Source organism: Phyllostomus discolor, chromosome 7 (genome assembly GCF_004126475.2).
Source record: "Phyllostomus discolor isolate MPI-MPIP mPhyDis1 chromosome 7, mPhyDis1.pri.v3, whole genome shotgun sequence".
Classification (NCBI taxonomy): Eukaryota; Metazoa; Chordata; class Mammalia; order Chiroptera; family Phyllostomidae; genus Phyllostomus; species Phyllostomus discolor.
Window position 1 is genome coordinate 138,523,741 of NC_040909.2, and position 20,544 is coordinate 138,544,284.

At 57.4% G+C, this 20,544-nt stretch overlaps 2 protein-coding genes across 5 annotated transcripts; one reads left to right on the forward strand and one right to left on the reverse strand.

Annotated features, from left to right (window-relative positions):
- Nucleotides 1-82: 82 nt before the first annotated feature.
- ZNF623 (zinc finger protein 623) lies at nt 83-10,522 on the forward strand. Of its 4 annotated transcripts, none has more exons than XM_036031629.1 (3): nt 83-221; nt 7,354-8,112; nt 8,281-10,522. In XM_036031629.1, the coding sequence occupies exons 2-3, from the start codon at nt 7,430-7,432 to the stop codon at nt 8,939-8,941; spliced, it is 1,344 nt and encodes a 447-aa protein (XP_035887522.1). In that variant the 5' UTR covers nt 83-221; nt 7,354-7,429; the 3' UTR covers nt 8,942-10,522. The 4 variants fall into 4 exon arrangements, 3 of the variants coding, with proteins under 3 accessions (XP_035887522.1, XP_028389545.1, XP_035887521.1); XR_004904499.1 differs by having other exon boundaries at nt 84-221; nt 7,354-9,261; nt 9,352-10,522; XM_028533744.2 differs by having other exon boundaries at nt 84-221; nt 7,354-10,522.
- Nucleotides 10,523-16,981: 6,459 nt separating this feature from the next.
- CCDC166 (coiled-coil domain containing 166) lies at nt 16,982-19,465 on the reverse strand. Its single transcript, XM_028533613.2, has 2 exons — nt 18,340-19,465; nt 16,982-18,247 (listed from the first exon to the last, which is right to left on the reverse strand). The coding sequence occupies exons 1-2, from the start codon at nt 18,778-18,780 to the stop codon at nt 17,087-17,089; spliced, it is 1,602 nt and encodes a 533-aa protein (XP_028389414.2). The 5' UTR covers nt 18,781-19,465; the 3' UTR covers nt 16,982-17,086.
- Between the last annotated feature and the right edge of the window lie 1,079 nt (nt 19,466-20,544).

Genomic DNA, 20,544 nt, shown 5'->3' on the forward strand with positions numbered 1-20,544 from the left:
TCCCTCCGCGCCCCTCCCGCGCGGGGCTGTAAACACACCGCCGGGACGCGGGCGGGCCTCGGGGCGCCTACGGCGGAACCGGAAGTCGCCAGGGCGGGGCCTGGGGCCGGTTTCCGGCCGCGGCGTGCGGGATGCCTTGCGGGCTTTGTCGGCGGGCCTGCGGGGCCGGCGGCCCGGGCTCTAGGTGCGGCGCGCGCCGTCTCCTCGCCGCTGGGCGCCGGGTGAGTGGCGCGGTCCGGGCCGCGGGCGGGGGCGGTAGGGCCCTCCGGTGGGCGGGGCGGAAGGGCCTGCCCCGCATGGATGTCCGGGTGCTTGAGCCTCGAGGAGCGGTCTCTAAGCAACCGTCACGGCCCACCCGCCGGGCTGCCACTCCGGCCCGTAGTCCGCAGCTTCTCTCTGTAGGGAACGTCATGTTGGTAAACTCCCGGCTCCATTCTCTTGGCTCCTTCCGGGGCTCCAGGAGCACCCACCCAGCCGTGGAGCCTCGCCTCTAGCCTCCTGCCTCCTACCCCGTGCGGTGGCCTGGGGCGGGGGGCAGGGGCGGTAGTCCTGTTGTTCCAAACCAACCCCCTCTCCCTGGAGCCCGAGGGAGCTCTGCAGATGACGCGGGGCCGGGCGGGGGCCTTGAGCTGCTTGGTGCAGGAGGAGGTGCAGAGCCGCAGGGCCAGCTAGGCTGAACAAACTTCGTCCCACCCTCGGGCCTGAAGGGGAGTTGCCAGGTGGGGAGAGGTGGTTTGGCCGCGCGGTCCTAGCTCTTTCCTGAAGGTTCCCTGTCTCCAGAGGTCTTCAATCCCCGTGGCCATCTCTCTGATGTCAGGGACATCACACGCTGGCTGCCTCATGGTCATGGGGACCTCAGGGCCTGAGACTTACTTCCCGAGGATGATAGCCTGAAGCAGGCTTTGAACTCAAGCAGTTTGTCTGCTGAGCTCAGGCTCATCATAATCATCCTGCAGCCCTTCTTTCCCCCTGATGTCCAGTCCCAGAGAGTGACAGAGAGATATCTCTGAGCGATGCGGTCCAACCGAGTTCTCAGGCATGCATGCTCCTATCCGGAGATGGACCTTTTGTCCCTGTTACGGCTGTAACAGTGTAACAGCATCTTAATACTGGCAATAGCCATGTTATCCCTTTATGGGAGATGCGGAGAGGGACTGGGGGAGGGGTTGCTTGTTTTTTCACAAGGCTGCACACCCGCTCTAGTCTCTCTCTCCTGGCCTGACGGTGATGAATTCCTGACTCTCCTGGAAAGTCCTGGGAAGGACAGGCGGAGGGGGCATTCAGGAGCCAGAGATGGAAGTGGTGGTCCGGGATGTAGCTGACCCTGATCTGGGCAGAACTCCTTGGGAGCAGTTCAGGGAGCTGTCAGGCGTGTGCAGTGCCGTCTCTGGTCATGGAAGATGACAGGTGAAGGGACACTGGACTTATCAGGAGAGAAGACTGTTGACGCCCATGGGCAGAGCTGGGGAGCAGGAGGAGACGGTGCCGGCAGCTGGTGTGGCCTTAACCAGTCACCACCCTGAACCTCGTGGATGGCTGTGGGGAGGACGCAAGAAAGCAAGGAAAGCGCAGGCCAGGTCCTCCGTCCCCTTCCTCGAGCAGGGACACAGGCACGGGTTGGTGACAGTGGTGGATGGGCCAGGCTCCCATGCAGGTCCGAGGAGCCCCAGTCCATGTGGCGCTGGGGCCCTGCTGCTTTTATTGTCCGAGTCGGGGCTGAAGCAAGCCTTCCTGCTTCCTTCCTTTAGGCCCCAAAGGACCTGGGGCCCCGGATATAACGCCCTTTCACTGTGGGATTCGGGAGCAGTTTCTAGTGCCCCCCACAAGGCAAGGGTCTCTGGGCTGCTCCTGCAGGTTCCCAGGTTCAGCTCCTCCGTTTGCAGCGCGGGGACTGCCCGCCCCTCCACTCCACACCAGCTGTGCATGTAGGCGCTGCGTGTTACGTGTTATCCCGCAAGCTCTGTGTCACCACAGGAGGGTGGGCCATGTCAGCCCAGTACCTCACGGAACCAGAAGTCTGGTGCATTGTTACTTCCTTTTGTTCATTTTATTTTTACTGTTTTCGATTTTTATCTTATGTTTAGAGAGAGAGGGGAAGGGAGGGAGGGAGGGAGAAAAGGAGGGGAACCTTGATGCTCGAAAGAAACACCAATCACTTTCCTCTCACACCCCAACTGGGGACCTGGCCCGCAACCCGGGCACGTGCCCTGACCGGGAATCCAGCCGGTGACCTTTCAGCTCATGGGATGACACCCAGCCCACTGAGCCACGCCAGTCACGGCAAGGTTGCTAATTTTTAGGTGAATGTTTATTCAAAGCAAGGTATATTTAACTTTGAAAACTTCCTCTGAATTTTAAAAATTATGAAAATAATTGTATCAGATACATGTATATGAAGGTGTATTCTTTTTTAAAAAAAGACTTTATTTAGTTTAGACAGAGAGGGAAGGAGGGACAAAGAGAGGGAGAGAAACATCAATGTGTGGCTGCCTCTCTCGCACCCCTACCGGGGACCGGGCCACAACCCAGGCCTCTGCCCTGACTGGGAATCGAAACGGTGACCCTTTGGTTCGGAGGCCAGCACTCAGTCCACTGAGCTACACCCGCCGGGGCTGAAGCTCTGTTCTTGTGATCAGATGCAAGCTGTTTTCAGGTAGTATAACAGTCATTTTATACACAAAAACCTGAAGACACCACTGACTTCCAGAACAAAGCAACATCCTCTCCCCCTTTCTATCCTCACTTGAGGTTGTATCAGTTGATCTTAGAGAGACAGGAACTTGGACAAGTTACTCCTCAACCAGGGGTCGAACCTGCATCCTTCCAGTGCTTGGGAGAACGCCCAGGCTCGGCATGCCTTCCCTTTTTTGGGGGGGGGGGTAAGATTTTATTTATTTTTTAGGGAGAGAAACATGGATGTGAGAGACGTGAGACACCCTATCAGTTTCCTCTAGTGCGCCCCCTACTGGGGACCTGGCCTGCAACCCAGGCACCTGCCCTGACTGGGAATCAGAGTGGCAACTTTTTGGTTCTCAGTCCAGTGCTCAACCCACTGAGGCACACTAGCTAGGGGATGGTCCCTATTTTTAAATTAAGAAAAATAACAAAGCTTAAAATGCAAGCTTACTTTTAAAAATTTTGTTTATTGGTTTTAGAGAGAGGAAGGCAAGAGAGAAACATCGATCTGTTGTTCTACTTATTCCCGCATCGCTGGTTGACTCTTGCGCGTGCCCTGACTGGGGATCAAACCCGCAGCCCTGGCGTATTGAGACGATGCTCCAGTCAGCTGAGCGCCAGGCCAGAGCGATACACGCTCACCCGAGTACCGGTTTCAGCCGGTCCAGGCAAAGCGTCCCCTGTCGGGGACAGGTCCCACCCGCCCGGGAAGGGAAGCCCCTCACAACGGGAATGTGGGCACTGGAGACAGGCAGGCCTGGGTTCGGACCTTAGTTCAGCCTCTTGCTGCTTCAGTGACCCTGGTGGCCGACTATCTTAGTCTCCGCGTCTCACCTGTGAAATGAAGTAGAAGCAACACCTGCCTCATCCGGTTTGGAGGGGTGGTTGCGCTGCGCTGGTCTGTTGTAAAGCACCGTGCCTGGTCCGGGGTCCGGGGTCCGGGGCGCATGCATGGTACCCGCCCCACCGCCCGCCCAGTTCTGAACCTGGGAGGCTCGTGGAGAGCCGAGTAGTCCCTTTCTGCTGGTCCCAGACCAGGTTGGAGTGGCGAGGGCTCCTTGGGCTGAGTGCGCGTGAGCCAGCCCTGCGCGCTCCCAGGGGCATGGGCAGCTGCAGCCGCTCCCCGGGCACCTGCTCCCCAACACTGCGGGCGGTGTGGGCCTCGGACTGCACCCTGGCGGGGAGGCGGAGCTGCGGCGCGCCCAGATGCCTCCCGCACCTGCCCTCCTCCAGACACAGGCGCCCAGTTGCCAAGGACTCACTGAGTGCCTGTGACAGCGATGCCACCAAGAGCACCCTGGCCACCCACCCATGGGATGGCCCTGAAGGAGGCCGGGGGAGGGGCCGGTGCTGCGGATGCTGGACCGCGTGGGGCCCGTCTGTCTCGGAAGGTTGCGCCTGCGCGTGAGTGAGCCGGCCGCGCGGCACACAGCTAGTGGCCCTGGCCTGTTTCCCTGCTGCGGTCTCTCTCGCTTCTTTACTGTTTGAAACATTTCCACAATATGTAGCTTATGGTTCTAACCACTAAAAAGTGAAGTAAAACAGGACATAAGACTGAGTAATTCTGATTTCATAAAATACAGTGCAGAAAACCAGGGTAAAATGTTAACTGGTCATTTAAAACTTTTCTCAACTAGCATAACATATGTTGAAAGATAACTAGTTGAAAGTAATCCTTATTAACAGGAGAAAGGTTTTCTTCAGCCGGGTTAGTGGGCGTTCACCTCAGAGGGCCACCCTCGGTGAGACGGCGAGGCTGGGGTCGCACGTGCTGTGGGGCACGGGCCCGCGCGTGCGGGGCTGTGCGCGTGCACCGGGGCAGCAGCGCCTCGAGCGGCCGGGTAGTCTCTCCCAGGCTCTAGCCGATTCCCGTCGCTCTAACCCGTTCAAAAATGGTGCTTCCAACGAGAAACTCGTTTCCTCCTGTCCCTTCTCACCGCTGGCTGCTGTGCCGCCTCCGCGTGTCCGCCCGGCCAGGAGACAGGCCATGCACACACCTGCCCTCCGTCCCTGTCCCCTGCTGCACCTCCGTCACGCGGTCCAACCGGCCTCAAGGGACGCTGGGACAGTTTGGCATTGGCTGAGCAGCCTGCACCCCCTCAATTTCAGGCAGGACTGCTGTCACTCAGGAAGCACGGGTGCTGGGCAGTCTGCAGCCTCTGCCACTCTCGACCCCACTGGCGCCCTTCACGCCGGCCAGGCTCCGTGGGGGTGCCAGTGCAGCTGCACAGCCACAGGCTCGACTGTGACGGTCCTGGCTGCCACTCGGACGCGCCCACCTAGCAAGAGGAAGAGCCCGGACCCGCCCGCTGCTGGTCCTCAGCCTGCAGACGTGCCCCGGCAGGGCCCACCACCAGGGGGCAGCAGTGCAGGACCTGTGACCCTGCGGTCCCGCTGCCAGCGGCGCCCCACAGAGCGAGGGCCTGACGGGGAGGACGCTTTACGGCAGCTTCCTTCACAGCCCCTCGTTGAGCCAGGGAAGGTGGCCGGGGGCTGTGGTGGGTCCCCGGAGTGGGGGAGGGACTTCTAGAGGCCCACTGAGTGTGATACTGCTGGGCCGGAATTCAGGATCAGTTGGGCAGTGGTGATGGTTCCACAACCACAAGAACATTCTAGAGAATGCTGAAGTGTGCACTTCAAAGTGGTGAGTTTTATGGTGTGTGAGATGTGCATCAATAAAAAATGTCGGCCCTGGCTGGCGGGCTCAGTGGATTCAGCTCTGGCCTGCGGACCAAAGGGTCTCTGGTTCGAGTCCCAGTCAGGGCGCACGCCTGTGGGGCACACAGGAGGCAGCCACACACTGATGTTTGTCTCTCTCTCCCCTTCCCCTCTGTCTGGAAATAAATACGTGAAGTCTTTAAAATATATTCTTAAATGGGCAGCGTGCAGAGCAGCAGACAAGAGAACGCACTGTGCGACTCCACGTAAACTCGCTTCAGAAACGGGCAGAACCCGCCCATGGCGGTGCGGCGCCGCCCGCGGAGGCGGCCTTTCCCCGCAGGCCTGTTCCGAGCCGGCTGGGCTGCGGCCCCGGGCCGGCGGGGGAGAAGGCAGGGCCGAGTCGTGGGTCCCAGATGCTGCGACCCACCCCGGGGCTGGCGTTGCCCACCTCCCAGCTGCTGCGGACGGCTTCATGGCTGTGATCAAGGTGCCAAGTCGGCCGCCACAAGAGCCCCTGGGCCATGGCCCAGCTGGTTGCAGGAGACACGGCAGAGGAGGGTCAGCGAGTTCCTGCCTGGCAGGGAGCCCTGAGGAGCCAACCACCAGCAAGGAAGTGGACACGGCCCCACGCCCGCGAGGGACTGTGTTCTGTCGACGGTCTGTGGAGATGGGACTTCCCAGAGCGTCCAGATGCCTGGGGGACATGCGGGGCCCAGTGCCCATCACGCTGGGCTGGACTTGGGGCCGCAGCACTGAGGTGACAGGTGTGTGCTCCTTTCTGTCCCTCCACCTGTGGTGTGTTGATACCCAGCGACAGGTAACTCCGTGGGAACTGCCCAGGAGAGGGCATGGTCTTGGGGCTGCAGGCCCCTGCCGGGAGGCCGTTCCCAGGGGAGGACTCCAGAGCTGCAGGGAGGGCGGCCCTCTGCCCCCTGGAGCCACCACTGCCTCAGGTCCCCTGCTGTGGACCAGTTCTCTTGTTGGACTTCACACAAATGGAGTCAGACGCAGTGAACCCTGTGCCTGGCCTCTCTGCACAGCCGCTTGTCAGGGGCTCGTGTGCTCTCGGGGGTGGCAGCCCCGTCTCCTTGCTGTGGGCCACCCCATTCTGGCATCCATCCTGAGAGTCCTGGGTGGTGGTGACCAGTGCTGCTGTGAGCGTCCCTGCTCGGGGCTGTGCAGGGCAGGCTCGGTGTCATCGAGCAGGTGAGGGGCGGCTTTAGTGCACGGCTGGGGTGTCTGCTGTAAGCTGGACCAAGAACACTTTAACCCAGGTCACAGGGAGGGCCAAGAACACTTTAACCCAGGTCACAGGGAGGGCGCGGTGTGGGGGCAGGCCAGGGGGGTTGGCAGGTGTAGGAGAAAGCGAAGTTCTCGTCTCGGTGCTCGTCAGCTGCGAGCAGGGGCCGAGTTGGATGCTTGAGAAGAGACTGAAACACAGGAGTGGTCTCCCGGGAGAGGCAGAGCCCTGGAGAAGCTGCCACAAGCTCTCAGAGCTCAGGAGCGAAGGCGGCACGGAGCAGGCAGCATCGCACCCGCGCCCGGTCTTCCCACGCATGCATGACGGGAAGAAGAGGGTGGGGAGTGCGGACGGATACACGAGAGGGTGGTCTGGATGTGTCGGCCCGAATGAGTGTGACACCGCTGACCACGGCACCGGAGCGGGGAAGGAGGGCGGGGGCACACGAAGGAAGCAGGGACAGTGAGGTGGTTGTCAGATTGATCAGTTTGTGTCTGGAAACACGTCCTGACTTGGATAGTCTAAGACATACCCCGCCCACTGGCCACCTGACCAGTGTCCCCTGGAGCTGGGTGTTGGTGCCCAAGGACGCCTTCCCAGGTGGGGGCAGGGGCTGTCTGGAGGCAAAACAAGCACCGTGGTGGTGGCTGCGCGCTGCGTCACGAGTGTGGACAGAGGACACACTTCCCTCTCCGGGTGTGTTTTGTCCCCTCCTGCTGAGGCAGATTCCTGTCTGTCAACAAGGGGAAAGGTGACCTTACTCTGTTTTATTTCAGGTTCCAACGTAGGAGCTGCTGACAAGAAGATGACCCGGGAGCCGGAGCTTCTGAGGATGGAAATCCACACACAACAATGTCAGAAACAGTGATGGAGTCCCCTGCCCCCGAGTCCGAGTCTGGGGGGGTCTCTGTACCTGGAATAGGGGGGCTGTTGGGAACCCTGCAAGGGCAGAGCCTTCGGAGCTCCCTGTCACGGGAGAGCGGTCTCGGGCAGGTGGCAGTCACGCACTGGGAGATCCGAACCGGAGAGGCCGTCCAGGTGGGCGGCGACGCAGGCGGAGGCCCAGTCCCGGGCTCCGGCCCCTTCGTCCTGCAGAGAGAGCCCGTAGAAGAGGACACCCACCTGTGTGAGGCCTGCGGCAAAAGCTTCCCGTTTACTTCAGACCTAGTCGGGCATCAGGTTTCTCACACCGGGGAGAAGCCTTGCAGAGGCGACCAGTGTGGGAAAAGCTTCAGCCAGAGCCCCCACCTTGCTGAGCACCAGAACGCTCACGCCGGAGAAAGACTCTACGTGTGTAACGCTGGCGGGGAGGACTTCGCTCACTGCGCGGATCTCACGGAACACCAGAGAGCACACACGGGGGGAAAGCCGTTCAGGTGCGCTCAGTGTGGGAAAGCCTTCTGCCACAGCTCAGACCTGGTCCGGCACCAGCGCGTGCACACCCGGGAGAGGCCTTTCGAATGCAAGGAGTGCGGGAAGGGCTTCAGCCAGAGCTCGTTGCTCATCCGACACCAGAGAATTCACACGGGGGAGAGGCCCTATGAATGTAACGAGTGCGGGAAGTCCTTCATCAGGAGCTCGAGCCTCATTCGGCATTACCAGATCCACACAGAAGTGAAACAGTACGAATGCAAGGAATGCGGCAAGGCCTTCCGCCACCGCTCAGACCTCATAGAACATCAGCGGATTCACACCGGAGAGAGGCCCTTCGAGTGCAACGAGTGCGGGAAAGCCTTCATCCGGAGCTCCAAGCTCATCCAGCACCAGAGGATCCACACTGGAGAGAGGCCGTACGTTTGCAATGAGTGCGGGAAGCGCTTCAGCCAGACGTCGAACTTCACTCAGCATCAGAGGATCCACACTGGGGAGAAACTCTACGAATGCAACGAGTGTGGGAAAGCTTTCTTTCTGAGTTCGTACCTCATTCGACACCAGAAAATCCACACTGGGGAGAGGGTGTACGAGTGTAAGGAGTGTGGGAAGGCTTTTCTCCAGAAAGCTCACCTCACTGAACACCAGAAGATCCACACTGGGGACAGGCCCTTCGAGTGCAAGGACTGCGGGAAGGCCTTCATCCAGAGCTCCAAGCTGCTCCTCCATCAGATCATCCACACTGGAGAGAAGCCCTATGTGTGCAGCTACTGTGGGAAGGGCTTCATCCAGAGGTCCAACTTCCTTCAGCACCAGAAAATTCACACTGAAGAGAAACTCTACGAATGCAGTGAGTATGGGAAAGATTTCAGTTCTGCTCCAAACTTTAAAAGTAATCAAGATGTTCACCAAGAAGGACTTCCCTTGAGTAAGACCCCCATACATCTGAGCGAGAAACCTGGAAGTCCGGGGGCGCGTGTGGGCGACTCATAAAGCAGTTACTCTCCAGCACGTTGAGCGACGTTTGGCCAGGAGCGGCGTGAGTCCCCTTTCAATGTCTCTGGACGTGTCAGCTTTTCCCAAAGCCACGGGCGGGGCTGCTTTACACGTGGGCCCCCACCTGCTGTGTGCGGTAGTGCCGGGCTGCTGTCCTCAGCTAGGGACGCCCGTCTTCAGGAGAGCCGCCTGCCTGGACAGCTGACTCTGAGCCGGAACAGTCCGGGGCCAGGAGCTAGGTCTGGAAAACAGTTCTGCGTTGGGCTGCACAATCACAGTTCATCCCTCAGTTAAAGCCCTTTAAAGGAGAGCCGTTTGTCTAATCTTGTTCCTTTAAAGAGTATGATGTAGCAAATTTTGATCTATTGGAAAGGCAAGTTGGAGAATGCTTTCTCATGTAAAACCAGCTTGGTTCCCCATGGTCCTCAGGACACACCCTAGGCCCCCCCACTGCTGCACCCACCCTACGGCCTTCTGCGCCCGGAGCCTCGTCTCTCGCCGCTCAGTCCTGGACACGGAGCTGGCGACACAGCACCGCCAGCGGACACTCCCCTTCTCCCAGCTTCCCCGCCTCCTGGCCTCCGTCCCATGTGACTGCTCGCCTCCCCGGGTTTCTGCCGCATCGTGAGTCAGGGCCCGTCCTCCTCTGTTACTGCACTTACTTTGGTATGTTTTCTATCTCTTTCATTATTACACTTCTGCTTGGAGCACAACTGTCGCATCTGATTGGTTTGTCCCTGGCGTCTAGCACAGGACAATAAAAAGCAAACCCCACATCTGTGTAAGTGGTGCCTCTCATGTGTTTGTCCTTTCCGTCCTGCTATTTCCAAAACTTGGACTTGGTCATTGTTGTCCTGTGATCTACTGGTCTTCTGGAAATACCTTTGTGCTTAGCCTGGTTGACGTCTCCTGCTTTCCCTGAAGCCAGAAGTCTCGGGCGAGGGCCAGTGCGAGCCCTCATTCTTCTGCAGTTAGAGCTCAGCCATGACCACTTGCCTTTGGGAGCACGGTCTTCAGCCAGTGGTCTGTGCATCTTTCTGGCTCACTCCAGTGCACCACGTAACTTCTGTCTGTCTTAGCAGTTCCAGGATTGAAGTAAACCCTTCTTGTCACTGTCCCTGCTCTTCGACTCATTTTATCATTTATTTGGAAATGTACTGGCCTGTAACAACCAGTGTGAAGTCTTGCCACTGATGAGGAAGGAAGACGCCATCCAACCTGAGCTCATTCCAAGTCTGGTGGGGACACTGATCCCCACGCGGAGCAAGTGAGGAAGGAGACGCATGTTCCCAGCTGTGCAGGAGCTTAGGCAAGGAGGGGGCTGGTGCAGCAGGGAGGATCTGGGACAGCTTCACAGAAGAAGTAGCATTTGAACTGGTCCATGGTGGTAAGTAGACTTTGTCAGCTAGATAAGGAATGAAAGAGGAAACAAGCAGGAAAAGTCTGTTGCAACTTCTGCCTCCGGTCGGGCTGTTCAGAAGCACATGTGTTTTATTACACAGCAGGTAAATGCCTAGTAAGACCATTTCCTTTTCCGAACATTAACCAAAACAACTCTTTTCCCCCATGAAAGTGCATTTTGAGTTCCTAGCAAATCACAGAACTCTAGGAGGCTTTGGGCAATAAATCATTCACAGAGGGCCTCCAGCCCTCTGTCGGGAAGACACGAGGCTTGATCTGTGGATGCGGGTGCACCAGACCATCTGACCAGCGTTGCTGAGGTCCAGCTTCCACACACAACACCTGTTCTGAGTGTGCAGAATTTTAACCTACGCCCAAAAGTTCCCTTTTGCCCTTTCTCAGCTAATCCCACCCCAGTCCTAAGTGATCACTGTCGGTGTAGATGAGTTTTGCTTGTTCTAGGACTTCATATAAATGGATGCATATAATATGTAACCTTGTGTGTCTGACTCCTTCCATTCGGGCATGTTTCAAAGACTCAACCCAGTGTGCTTACATGTTGCCGTAGCTCTTTCTCCTTGCTGTGTCACATTCGGTTGTATGGATAAACCACCACTTCCTATTCATCTGTTGATAGAAATTTGTGTTTCGAGTTCGGACTTTCCAGTTTGGACTCATGAATAAAACTGCTATGACCACATACTTTTTCTCTCTTGGGTAAATGACTAAGATTTAATCACTGAGTTAGAAGATAACTGCGTTTCTAACTTTATTAAAAATTGCCAACACTTCCTCCATACTGACCGCACTTCACACTCCTCCCACGGCGCGTCCCAGTTCCAGCTGCTCCGCATCCTCGCCGATGCTTGGTGTTGCCACTCTTCTCAAGTTCAACCCTCTGAGCAGTGCGTGCTGCACCTGCATCTCATGCTGAGTGAGCGCGGACATCTCTCCAAGTGGGGTGCGCTTTGGGACCACCCTCGTGGTGCCTGTTCACAGTCTTTGCCTACTTTAAACTGGGTGGTTTGTCTTCTCATTACCAACTTGCAAGACTTTTTTCTAGCCAAGTTTCTTTCCAAATAGTCTTAGGCATTTTCACTTTCTTCATGATTTTTTAAAAGATCAGATTAAAAATAACACTTATTAAGTCAATTTGTGAAGAATTTTTATAGTTTATGCTTTTTGAGTTGTGTCAATATTTTTAAAGCCATTTTCATATTTTTAAAAAAGATTTTACTTATTTACTTTTACACTTAGAGGAAGGGAGAAAGGGAGCGAGAGAAACATCAGTGTGTGGCTGCCTCCTGGGTCCCCTCTAATTGCAGGCTGGCACTCAGTCCACTGAGCCACATCAGCCAGGGGGAGTTTTGTAAGTTCCTTATAAATTTTGGTGACTAACTCCTCATCAGATTTACAGGTGAGTATGTTCTTGCATTCAGTGGTTGTCTTCTCATTTTGTTGGTTTCCTAGCTGTGCAAAATTTTTTTAGTTTGATATAGTCCCATTTATTTTTTCTTTTGTTTCCCCAAAAGGCACACTTTTTTTTTAACCAAAAGGTTGAAACAACCAAAGTGTCAGCAGATGAATGGATACACCAAATGTGTTCCACCCACAGATGGAGTATTGCTCAGCCTTAAACAGGGAAAAAAGTTCTGTGACATGCCACCACATGGATGAGCCTTGAGGACGTGCTACGTGGAATCAGCCAGTCACAAAGACAGACACCGTGAGATTCCACTTTCGCGAGGCACTTAGAAACATCAAACTCATAAATACAGATGGTTGTCAAGGGCTGAGGTGGAGAGGGCAGGGGAAGTGGTCAATGTTTAATGGGTTCAGTTTCTGTCTTGCAAGATGAAGGGTTTTGAGCTTATGTGCACTGTACACCTAAAAATGGTTAAGAATAAATTTTGTTATGAGTATTTTACCACAATTAGAAGTGAGAACAGGACTTCTGGCCAAGATGGAGGCATAGGTAGATACACTGTGCCTCTTCGCACAACCAGAAGGACAACAAATTAAAAAATACACACACACACACACACACACACACACACACACAATCAGAACTGCCAGGAAATAGAACTGTATGGAAGTCTGGCAACCAAGGCGTTAAAGAAGAAACATTCACCCACACCAGCAGGAGGGGCGGAGACCGGCAGCCCAGCGCAGAGGACAGTGGCAAGGCCAGCTGGCAGAGCTGGAGGTCCCACATTTCCGTCGGATAAACTGGGAGGAACAACTGGGGATCAAGACGGACCGTGCAACCCAGGGTCCTGACTGGGGAAATGAAGCCTCGAAACCTCTTATGAGAAAACTAGCAGGGGAGCCTTGGCTAGTGTGGCTCAGTCGACCCAGCACTGGGCTGCTGTGAACCAAAGGGTCATGGATTCGAGTCCCAGTCAGGGCACAGGCCTGGGTTTTGAGCCAAGCCAGGTCCCCAGTAGGGGCCCGGCAAGAGGCAACCACACACCGATGTTTCTCTCCTTCCTTCCCTTCTCTCTCTAAAAACAAATGAATATTTAAAAAAAAAACAAAACCTGTGGGGGTTGGGGCAGCAGAAGAAACTCCCAGCCTCACAGGAGAGTTCCTTGGAGAGACCCACGGGTTCCTAGACCGTACACAAACCCACCCACCAGGGAATCGGCACCAGAAGGGCCCGGTTTGCCTGTGGGAAGCGGTGGAAGTGACTGAAAGCCGGCGGAGAGCCCGGCAAGCCGCCTCGTTCCCTCTGCCGTCCCTCCCGGACCCGCGGTGTCACAAGGCAGCAAGGGGGGTTGCCCGCCCTGGCCAACACCGGAGGCTCCGCCCCTTGCTACCTAGCAGGCGTGCTGAGACGAATATATATGCTTATATGTATGGCCCAGATGCGAAAACAGATCAGAGCCCCAGAAAAAACACAACTAAGCGAGGAAGAGACGGCCAACCTACACGTCGGGCGGAGGGCAGTGCAGGCTCCCAGGCACAGGTCGAGTCAGGGGCCACACCAGGACGGTCAGGGGGCGGGGAGGTTGCGGCCGGTGGGCCGGACCGGGAACAACACACCCCGCGGGCCCGGGGTGCGACCAAGATGGGCGCCCTGGGGGGGCGATGCTTCTGGCGGCGGCGGCGGGAGACGCACTTCCGCTGGGGAAGTTTGTGACCTGCAGGCCCCACCTGCCCGACGGCACCTGGGGGGCGAGGGTCCCGGAGGATCGTCTTCCGGCCTCCGAGGGCCCGGTCCGTGTCCTCTTAGCCCAGTGGCCTCGGCCACGGCCTGTGACTCCAGCCTGGACTCCTCGGGGGCGACCCCGCCGGGAAGGTGGTTCTCGCTGGGTGGGACCACTTCCGCCTGCCCGTGCAGGTGGGACCACTTCTGCCGGATGTCGGTCGGAGCAGTCCCCCGCCCCCGCCCGCGTCTCTCACCTCCACGACCAGGGGTCGTCTCGCTGCCGCACGCCGTCCTGTCCGGGCCGCCCCGTTTCTAACGTGTGACCACAGGACTGTCCACCCCACGTCCTCCAGTCGCTCGTTTGCAGCAAAGCGGCTGGCTTTCAGCGCTCAGACCAGACCCCGCCGTCCTCCGGGGGCGGGCGGTGCCGCGGAGGGGGCGGGCGGGCGGCGCGGACCCGCGGAGCGCCGGCCTGAGCCTAGCAGGCCGCAGCCTTGCCCGCCCCCGTGGCACCGCCCCTTCCGGCGCGGCGGCACCGCCCCTTCCGGCGCGGAGCGGCCCCCGCGAGGGCGCCAGCCCGGGCGTCACGGGGTGTTCCTGAAGCCCGCCCCACCCCGCCGCCCACTGCGGGCGCGCGGCTCCGGGCTGCGTCTCTTGCTCACTTTGTCTCCTGAGACCGGCTGCTCCTCGGCGCCCTCCCGTCCCCAAAGGGCTCCTCCGTCTCCCCGAGGGCCACTGCTGTTCCCGCGGAGGTGGTGTCGCTGCAGAGCACGGCCGCCCCGTGCCCTGCAGGCCGCCCCGGGACCCGGCCCCGGCCGACCCGCGGAGGCGCCCCGCGGCGGTCGATTCAGCCATCTGCCTGCTTCCCGGTTCTCTCTCACGGGGCGAGGAGAAAAAAGAAAACGTTCCTTTACAGCAAGACCGTTGTAGGTGTCACAGGAGAACTTGGGAGCACACTCCATTCTTAGGTGCCGAGTCTGCCAGAGCTGCCAGGAGCCAACCACGGGCGCGGGCTGATTTATCTTCTCTCGGTGCTGAAGGCCGCGGTCCTCCTGGGCGTGGGGAGTTCTGCTATCATTGGGGCGGGAAGGGCTGGTTAGAGTGCTTCCCAGTTAAGGTCAGGTTAAAGGAGTTCATCCTCACCAAGCCCTTGTTACAGGACGTGTTAAAGGAACTTATCAAACAAGAAGATAAAAACTATGGGCAGTAAACGGGCAACAAACTCACAGTTATTAACAACCGAACTGAAACAGAAAACAAACTGAGCAAACAACTAGAACAGGAACAGAATCACAGAAACGGAGCTCACATGGAGGGTTATCAGCAGGGAAGCGGGGAGAGAATGGGGGAAACGGTTCTGGGAATAAGAAGCATAAGTGGCAGGTACAAAACAGACAGGGAGGCTAAGAACACTATGGGAAATGGAGAAGCCAAAAACTCGTATGTCCGACCATGGACATAAAGTAAGGAAGGGGAATGCGGGGGTGGGGGGTGTGCAGGGTGGAGGGGAGTAAAGGGGGGGGGGGAGAATGGGACAACTGTAATAGCAAAATCAATAAAATATATTTTTTAAAAAATGAAAAAGGACTCATGGGCATGGACAACAGTGTGGTGATTGTGGAAGAGAGGGAGAGGGCTGTAAGAAGACTAAATGGTAATGGAAAAAAAAAACACGATAAAATTATTAAAAATTTAAAACACTGCAACTCGACCAGTACAGACTACACTCTGAAGGTAAACAACAAGGGCCATCAGACCGTGTTTTGAAATATCAGAACCATTTACGCTGGATCTCGGGTCGCGTCGGAGGTACAACGTTGACGCCCACAGAAGGGGGGGTGCGCAAAGGGGGAGCAGCCTCAAGAACAGCGCACAGGCTGTGGGCAGTCAGAGGGAAGAACCCTGCAGGCCAACTCGGGGTTCAGCCCACAGGAAGAGCTAGCTAGTAGTTCAAAACTGGTAGCAACAAATAATTGCTTCAAAATACACAAAGTTAATACAGGACCACAAAGAGAAACTGACAAATGCCTACTTCGATGTTTCTTGGGAACTATTTTAAGATTTTATTTTTAGAAAGAGGGGGAGGAAGGGAGAAAGAAGGATAGAGGTATCAATAACGTGGTTGCCTCTCGTGCACCCCCTACTGCGGACCTGGCCCACAACCTAGGCCTGTGCCCTGACTGGGAATTGAACTGTCGACCCTTCAGTTCACAGGCCGGCACTCAATAATCCACTGAGCCCCACCAACCAGGGCTCAGGCATTTTTTCATGGGAAGCACTGGGTTAGAGGGTGTTGAGGACCCCAAATGGCAGAGTCTAGTGGGGCAGGGTTTGTACCCACTTCCTCTGTGTGGGTACAACTTCCTCTGTGTGGTTCGCCCAGCTTACACTGCTCTTGGCAAAAAGGGGCTTCGTTTTCAACCTGTGCTCTGAACTCACACTACGGGGCCCAGGTCCAGTCCCAGTTCCCCACACCATCCTATCCCACGGGCTGTCCAGTTTGGGCCATCAGGCTCATTGTCTGGGTGCCACAGCGTTGTGGCCACCCGAAAGTACATGCACCCACGCTGGTCCTGCCTCTGGCACTCCAGCTCTCCTCCAAAGACCCAGCCATTTAAAAGCCTGCCCTCTGCACAGAGGAGGGAGTTGCTGCCCCGGCGCCAGCACTCGTGGTCCAGGGCCTGGCCCCCTCAGACAGCTCAACTGGCCCAAGCACGCTGGGACTAACACCTGAATGTGCGTGATCCTGGCAAATGGGTGACCACCCAGGGCGCTGTCGGGACAGCGACATTTTCATGGGAACCGTGGATTAGCTGATGTTGTTTTCTCCACACTGGATTTCCTGACTTGGAGCTTTGGGGTGCAGTAATGTAGGAGAATGTCACTGTGCTCAGGAAACACTATTGGAGGTGAAGGGGCACGACCTAAGGAACCTAACCTAAAACCTTTGGGGGGTGCAGGTGAACACAAGCGCGCACACACTGCCTTCCAAAGCTGTAGAAAGCAAAGTGCTAGTGAATGTCGGTAAATGGTATGAAGGGCTTCCCTGCGCTATTCTTGTAATTTTCTCTAAACTGGAAATTATATCAAAATAAAAAATTACCCCCCCCCCCAGAAGAAGCTAAACAGAAAACCTCCCGTGGCTTCCAGTGATACGCCCAACCGCAGCTGCAGGCTGCCCCGCTCCTCCCTGGCCCCAAGCCCCTTTCCTGCTCCCGGCCATCTGGCCACGGGGGTGACGTCTGTCTCTGCCACCACTGTCACACCTAGGGAGCAGGACGCTGATGTGGCCGACTTTCTCTGCCCCGGTGGCATCAGCTGGACATCAGCCAGGGTATGGAGGGATGCTGAGTCCTGGCTGACTCACAGGGCCAAGGGCATACCACGCTGCCTTGCAGGCCAGAGAGTGGAAGCCAGGATAGGTCGTCCCTGGGCCGGCGGGAAATGCTGGATCAGCAAGGCAGGCGGTGCCTCAGGGGCGTGTGTGTATGTGTGGTCACATTTTTATTAACAATTGCACTCACCAAAAACTCGTCCTGTGCACCAATCTCCCCCACCCTGGCCTTCTGCAGCGTCAGTTCACGGTCAGTTCACGGTCTCCTTCGACTGGAGAACTGCAAGGGCCCCATCCAGGAGCCAGGGCGGGACCCAGTCAAAGACGAGACCCGGAAGTCAGGGCCAGCTGGGACCAAGGATGGGACCCTGGAGTCGGAGCGGGGGCGAGCGAAGGATGGCAACCGGGAGTCAGGGAGGGAGGGGGCCAAGGATGGGACCCTGGAGTCAGGACGGGGGTGGGCCAAGGATGGGACCCTGGAGTCAGAGCGGGGGCGGGCCAAGGATGGGACCCTGGAGTCACGGCGGGGGTGGGCCAAGGATGGGACCCGGGATTCAGGGTGGGAGAGGGCCAAGGATGGGACCCGGGATTCAGGGCGGGAGGGGGCCAAGGATGGGACCCGGGAGTCAGAGCGGGGGCGGGCCAAGAATGAGACCCGGGACTCAGGGCGGAATGGGGCCAAGGGTGGGACCCGGGAGTCAGGGTGGGAGGGGGCCAAGGATGGGACCCTGGAGTCAGGGCCGGGATGGGCCAAGAATGAGACCTGGGAGTCAGGGTGGGAGGGGTCCAAGGGTGGGACCAAGGCCTCCGCTTGCAGCAGGTCCTGGTATGGGATCCATGAACTCTCCTTCAGTGAGACCAGCGACGGGACCTTGGAGCCCACACACAACGGGATCAATGACGGGATCCTGGAGAACGCGGTCAAAGAGAACTGAGACGGATTCTGAAAGGCTGTGTGCGACGGGCCGACGGGGTAGGCAAAGGACCCCGGGCCAGAGGCTGACGGTGGCGGTTGCCACAGCGCCGGACCCCTGGCTCCCCGGAGCAGCCAACCATGCACATTTGCCAGGTCCCATGTGTCCTGGTGCTCACGCCGCAGCTCTTCCCGCTGCTGCAGCAGCTGGCGCTGCTTGTCATGCAGCAGCTGGGCCCGGCTGAGCAGCCGCAGCAGCTCCTCCCGCAGCCTTTCATTGTCTGCCCTGATGGCCTGCGTGTGCGTGACAAGAGCGCGCGCAGCCTCCCGCTCCGCGCGCCGCGCCATGGACTGCACGCGCTGGCGCGCCTCGCGCTCGAAGGCCGCCTTGTCTTCCTGGAAGAGCCGCTTCACGCGGTGAAGCTGCTGAGTATGCTCCACGCTCATGTGCAGCAGCTCGCGCTCCAGCGTCCGGATCCGGGCCAGCTGCTCCAGCTGCAGCTCCTACAGCGTTGGCGCCGGTCAGAGCCCGGGTGCCGCACGCACCTAGGCCGCCCGCACCCGCCTGACCCGCCCACAGGCGCGCGCGCACTGGCCTTGTAGGGCTGCAGTTCCTCCACCCGCTGCGCCATCTGCGCCGCACGCGCCTCCATCTCCAGCAGCTGCGTGCGCACCCCGTCCTCGCGCCCGTGATACAGCGACTCGAGATCGGCCCGCTGCCACTGGATCTGCGTCAGGTCCACGCGGTTCTGGTCCTCAAGTCGGACGATGGCGTTGGCGCAGCGCTGCGCGCGCGCGCTCACGTAGCTGGCGTAGAGCCGGTTCTCCTCGCGCAGGCGCTGCGCCTCGCAGTCCAGGAAGGCGTTCTCCTGCAGTATCAGGTCTACGCGCTCCCGGCAGGCGTCCAGCTGCTCCGAGAGCAGCCTGTACTCGCGCTGCAGGTACTGCGCACGCTCTGACAGCTGCGGCTCGGCGATGTCTTCCGTCGCGACCTGCCGGCTCCCCGCCCTCTGCCCGCTCTTCTTCTTGGGCGCCATGGTCCGGTCCTGGGGCACGGGGACGGGTGAGGGCACAGTCCCCAGCCAGCTCCTCCACCACAGCCCTCCTCCTCCCCAGCCTGAATATTCTAGAAGGGGGAGGAGTTGGGGAGAGGCAGAATCAGGAATATGGGGTTATTCTGCAGTCAGAGCACCGCAGCCAACCTTTATTTACGGGCTCCTTTGGGACCTCGCCGTCCATCAGGCTGGGCCCACCTTGAGTAACGTTGGCATTCAGCCCATACAGTCTCCATGGAGACAGAACTTAGTTGCCCCTCCCCACTATCACACCGTTGCTTGGGCAACAGCCCTATTCCCCCAGCTCCAGTCCCCCCAACTCTCTCACTCAAGGGCGGTGGCCGAGGTCCGTGTGCCCGCCCTGCACAGACGGACCCACATGGGGCGGACTTCTGCTTCCAGAGGACGACGTTGGACTTGCTTCCGAGTCCCACACGCAAAGCAGCAGCCCGAGCAGCCCCCAGCTGGCACGCGCCGGACTTGCGGCAGCAGCCGGCGGGTGTCCGAGCCGCGGCGCTTCACCCACACAGCCTCACCTGCACGAGAGGTGTGGCAGAGCCTCTGAAAATTAGGAACACAGTTAAGGCATTTTCCTCCTTGTAAAAAAAAATGTATTTTTTAATCTTCACCCAAGGACATTTTTTTTTCATTGCTAGAGAGAGAGAGAGAGAGAGGAAGGGAGAGAAGCATTGCTTGGTTCCCTCTGGTACATGCCTGACCGGGGGTCGAACCCACAACTTTGGTTTGTGTCCTGACTGGGAATCAAACCTGGAAACTTTTTGGCTACAGGATGAAACTCCAACCAAACGTGTCACACCAGCCAGGGCAAAAAATGTATTTCATAAATAAAAACAAAATGACATAAATGTCAAGGCAATGCAGAATCTCCATTTTAACATTAAAATATTAAAGAAATGCCTGGCTGGCGTAGCTCAGTGGATTGAGCACGGGCTTCAAACCAAAGTGTCCCAGGTTCTATTCCAGCCAGGGCACATGCCTGGGTTGCAGGCCATGACCCCAGCAACCGCACATTGATGTTTCTGTCTCTCTCTCCCTCCCTTCCCTCTCTAAAAATAAATAAATAAATACATAAATAAGTAAAATCTTTAAAAACAAAACAAAAAATATTAAAGAAATGTTGCTGGCCCTGTCTGATGTGACTCAGTGGACTGAGTGCTGGCCTGTGAACCAAAGGGTTACTGGTTCTATTCCCAGTCAGGGCACATACCTGGGTTGTGGGCCAGGTCCCCAGTAGGGGGCGCACAAGAGGCAACCACACACTGATGCTTTTCTCCCTCTCTCCTTCCCTTCCCTCTCTCTAAAAATAAATAAATAAAATATTTTTCTAAAAAAGAAATGCAGCTTATAAACTAAAATAGCATCTGAATGTTGGTCTCAAATAATACAGGCTTTTAATCTATTGGTGCCTGACTTACAGAAAATTTACAAAGGGCCAAGTATAATCAGGAGAAAAAAAAGCACCTTGAACCTGCAAGCAGGGGCTTCACGGAGACCATTTGGTACATTTTCCTCTAGCCCCCTCCAAGGCCTAGCATTTACATACCTGGGTCCCTGCTCTTAGGGGAGCCGCCTGCACCCCACCTCTCGTCACCCTCGAGGCCTGCTGGGGACGCAGTCCCTAATGGACGGATTGCGACGCTGAGACTGTGGGAGGTGGAGACCTGTTCCCTCGGCCGGTCTGGTCCTTCATGGTCTCACCCTGTGCCTCCCAGGCCACACTGCCCC

Excerpts from the sequence above, each read along its gene's own strand:
- ZNF623 (XM_028533744.2), top strand. The coding sequence starts at position 7,430 with ATGTCAGAAACAGTGATGGAGTCCCCTGCCCCCGAGTCCGAGTCTGGG.
- CCDC166 (XM_028533613.2), bottom strand. The coding sequence starts at position 18,780 with ATGGCGCCCAAGAAGAAGAGCGGGCAGAGGGCGGGGAGCCGGCAGGTC. Across the intron at positions 18,248-18,339 it reads AGGAACTGCAGCCCTACAAG|GAGCTGCAGCTGGAGCAGCT; the intron begins GCCAGTGCGCGC and ends CCAACGCTGTAG.